The sequence below is a fragment of the Cyprinodon variegatus genome, unplaced genomic scaffold (genome assembly GCF_000732505.1).
Source record: "Cyprinodon variegatus isolate N-32 unplaced genomic scaffold, C_variegatus-1.0 Scaffold611, whole genome shotgun sequence".
In the NCBI taxonomy this organism is placed as follows: Eukaryota; Metazoa; Chordata; class Actinopteri; order Cyprinodontiformes; family Cyprinodontidae; genus Cyprinodon; species Cyprinodon variegatus.
The window spans coordinates 241,127-244,667 of record NW_015151064.1 but is presented as its reverse complement, the minus strand read 5'-3'; the positions used below and the strand labels follow the sequence as shown (position 1 = coordinate 244,667).

General features: G+C 38.1%; 1 protein-coding gene across 1 annotated transcript in view; it reads right to left on the bottom strand.

Moving 5' to 3' along the window:
* The window catches only part of LOC107096281 (cadherin-11-like), an 83,764-nt gene that overhangs the window by 36,511 nt on the left and 43,712 nt on the right, over window positions 1–3,541 (bottom strand). The window contains exon 6 of the mRNA XM_015392865.1: window positions 1,906–2,073. Within this exon, the coding sequence (XP_015248351.1) occupies window positions 1,906–2,073 (168 nt within the window). The remainder of the gene's footprint in view (window positions 1–1,905; window positions 2,074–3,541) is intronic.

Sequence of the window (3,541 nt, the reverse complement as noted above, 5' to 3'; positions counted from 1 at the left end):
TCAGCATGGGGGTGAGTAGAAAATGAAGGCTAATCATGTTTTGGGTGTACTATTCCTTTAGTCAAATTTCCTACGGTCCCTGAACTGATCACTGTGATCTCCCCTTCAGACTTTTCTATTCCGGTTCACCAGTCCACTGAGTTCCATATCAAACTTCTGTTATTCTTCTACATTTAATAAACCTGTTAAGCTTTTTCCTTTGGTCTCTGAGTGGTTCTCTGCATGTGGGTCAGATCACTTAAACCAATCATGACAACCCCGAGATGGTGACAAGCTGAGCTAAAGGATTATGACTGCTTTTCAGCTGTCACTTTAATGAATAAAGTACACCAGTGTAGCTTATTCAAGGTACAGTATCTAAATAAAACCTAGCCTAAAGGATTGCACAGCTGAAGCACAGACCAAGATACGCGGATAAGTTCCACCTGATTGGTCGGGGGCCATTGTTATTCTAGTTTTTGTCATCTTTTGTTTTTCTTTCTTATTTCATTTTATACTGTGTCCTTTTTATACCCTTTTCAAGCCAACCAGGCAGATGAATAAGTTATCACTGTCCTCGTTCTCAACATCTGTGGAGACTGTTCTTGCAGGTGGTTGAGCTGCTGTTGCTTTTTTAATGCATGGGGGAACTTCAAAAACATCTTGTATTTCTGACTTGTCAACAGAAAGTGCTATTCATATTAGTTGGCTTTTGAAAAAACTGTGAACCAAACATTTTGTTGCATGTCATGTTTTAGAAAAGAAAAAAAATGTATAGCTAGATCAGGGACACCCCTTCATAGAGCTATATTAGCTAAACAAGACACGCTTGAGAAAAAAAAAAAGGTATTACTACTTCAAATGAAGCAAATGTCAAAGATAGAAAATTGGAGAAGACAGAACACATTGATCAGGACAATATTTACAAACAGTTAAATATATCCCAGGTCAAATCTTCTACTAAGATTTAACATAATCACACAATGGTTGCTGTATTTGAAAATTATATAAAAAAGATTTCCAATTTACTTTGCTCGACAGTGAAAGAGCTTACTGCTTGTTAAAAAAAAGGTATTGCTTTGACAGTCTCTATTTTGCGTCTCCCCGTTATGCATTTTCCTAAATGCTTTGACTCATGTCCCTCTCTTTTCTACCTTGATAAAGTTCTTCACATATAAATTTTCTAATCCTGCGCCTCCCCTCTTTCTGTCTTTCTGCAAAACCTTTACCAGAAGTTCCTTGGTTACAGAGGGAGAAAGAAAATGTGTTACGAATTAAGAAATGGTCGAATGCAGATGGGGAAAACTAAACAGATTAATGAAAAAAAGAGCAACTGATGGCGAAAGACTGAAAAATAAGGTAACGAAATATAACATAGCAAAACATCAATGCTTAATAGAGCTAAAGATTGTGACTATACATGATTTCAACAACTTTTAAAAGGGAACTGCCTTCTCTGTGAATGAAAGCATAGAGTGGAATTAAAAATGTATTAAATTAGGATAAAAGTAGGCGTAAATTGAACTAGAAGACTTCTACCTGCCCACCAGTTGTCTCCTCATGCAATCCTGATTGTGCCGATCAGCACAGCTCCATGTTCTCACTTCAGGCAGCCATATTTTAAAACTTTACATTTAAAGCTCCAAATCCGAGGTTGCCTTTCCATTCCAGCTGAACAGCAACACTCCTCCATGTCTTTCACAACCAAGTTTCTCCTCATTCTTCAATCTCTATTCCATTATCAATGGCAGGGGGGAAGACATCTCTAACATAGATCTACCTACTCATGCAGATCTACTGGACCAAATGCTTTTCTTTGTGTCAATAAAACTTTCTAATTGCAGTTTTTTTCTCTGAGTCACTCAATGTGGAGATACAGCTTAAAAGACTCAATCTTACATGGATAATTTGAAAGAAGCAACTTACTTTGCGGGAACTTTGGAGGGTTGTCATTAACATCTGTGAGGGTGATTTTGACCTCAGTGGTTCCTGACAGGCCTCCCATGTGACCGCCCATATCTTTTGCCTGGATGACAACATCATATTCCTGACGTGCCTCACGGTCCATGTTTGGCAAGGCGGTGCGGATTATGCCTGAAAAAAACAAACAAAAACAGATTGAAAGGATAAGTTCTGGATGATTTTACAGGAGAGAGTTAATAAAAGGTTTTGAGAGACTGAAAAAAGGCCTCAAAGGTATCACTGAATTTATGTGAAGCATAAGGATTAAATAGTCTGAATAAAAATTAAGATTCCGTCTGAAGTGCATGGATACATTTAAAGTTTCTAACACAATTTCACCAGCTGTAAAGGAACAAAGCTCAAAGATCTGCTGAGGTGTGAGAACTCCACTAATTACCTTAATAAAGCTGCTGCAACATTGCTCTCTGGTTAGTGTGTAGCGCATCACAGTCACAAAACAGACATCCTGTATTTTCAGATACAACCTTACCAACATTGAAAGTGAAATGATAATTCAAAAATATTTTAAAGGGGCTTAGGACTCATAATTTTAATATGCCATAAGTTGAAAAACTGTAAAGGTTTGTTAAAAAAAGAAGCAACAAAATAACTTCTATTATTTTTTTTTAGCGAAATAAGCACAAAATATTAGTGGGCTCTGTTATTAGAGGTTAGGTTTTAGGTGCATCTGGTTGACAAAAGTCAGATTAGGCTGACTATGCAGATTATTTAGTTTTAAGTGGGCTAGAAGTTACAGTATGTAATAATTACAAGGGTTTACTGAAAATAAATTAAATATATTATCCAAACATATGTTATCTATTATAACCTATGAACTGAAAGTTTAAATTTTTATGTTTGCATGCCTTACAAATTACTATTTATAATTACATAGAAATCGTTTTCCATTTGTGGAGTCAGAACAGAGCAGAGCTGACATATCAGTGACTGTAGAAATCGCTATTACAATATTACTGTATTTTCGCGACTATAAGGTGCATATAAACGTCTTTTTTTTCCCTCAAAATGTGCGGTGTGCCCTATGTGTGCTGTTACTGCTGACGTTGTTGAGACCACCATGAGAACGTTAAAGGGGGAAGTGTGGGCATGGATTGTGTATAAAAGAACAGGTATGTGCTTTATGCAGACATTTTTTTTTATGCAACATTGTTGTCTTAAAAACCCTAAAAATGGCAAAGAGACACGCCTATGAAGCACAGTTTAAACTGAAGGCTGAGGAACATGGAAATCGAGCAGCCGCGAGAGCATTCAAGATTAATGAATCGATTGTTCACAAGTGGAGGAAGATGGAAAACGAACTCCAACAGGTGAAGAAGACGCAGCTGAGTTTCTGCGGACATAAGGCAAGGTGGCCCGAGTTGGAGGAAAGACTCGAGCGGTGGATCATCGAGCAAAGAACGAGTGGGGCGAGCCTTTTGCGAAAAGTAGAAGGCAGCGCTGGGCAAGTTACGCCACAGTTTGCAAATGGATTGCAGATGCTTGGGCTAACGTGTCTGCAGGCACTGTTGTTCAAGCTTTCGCATCATTTCCGAGGAGCCGCACGGCACGGAAAGTGACTCTGACAGTGAAGAAGGGGAAA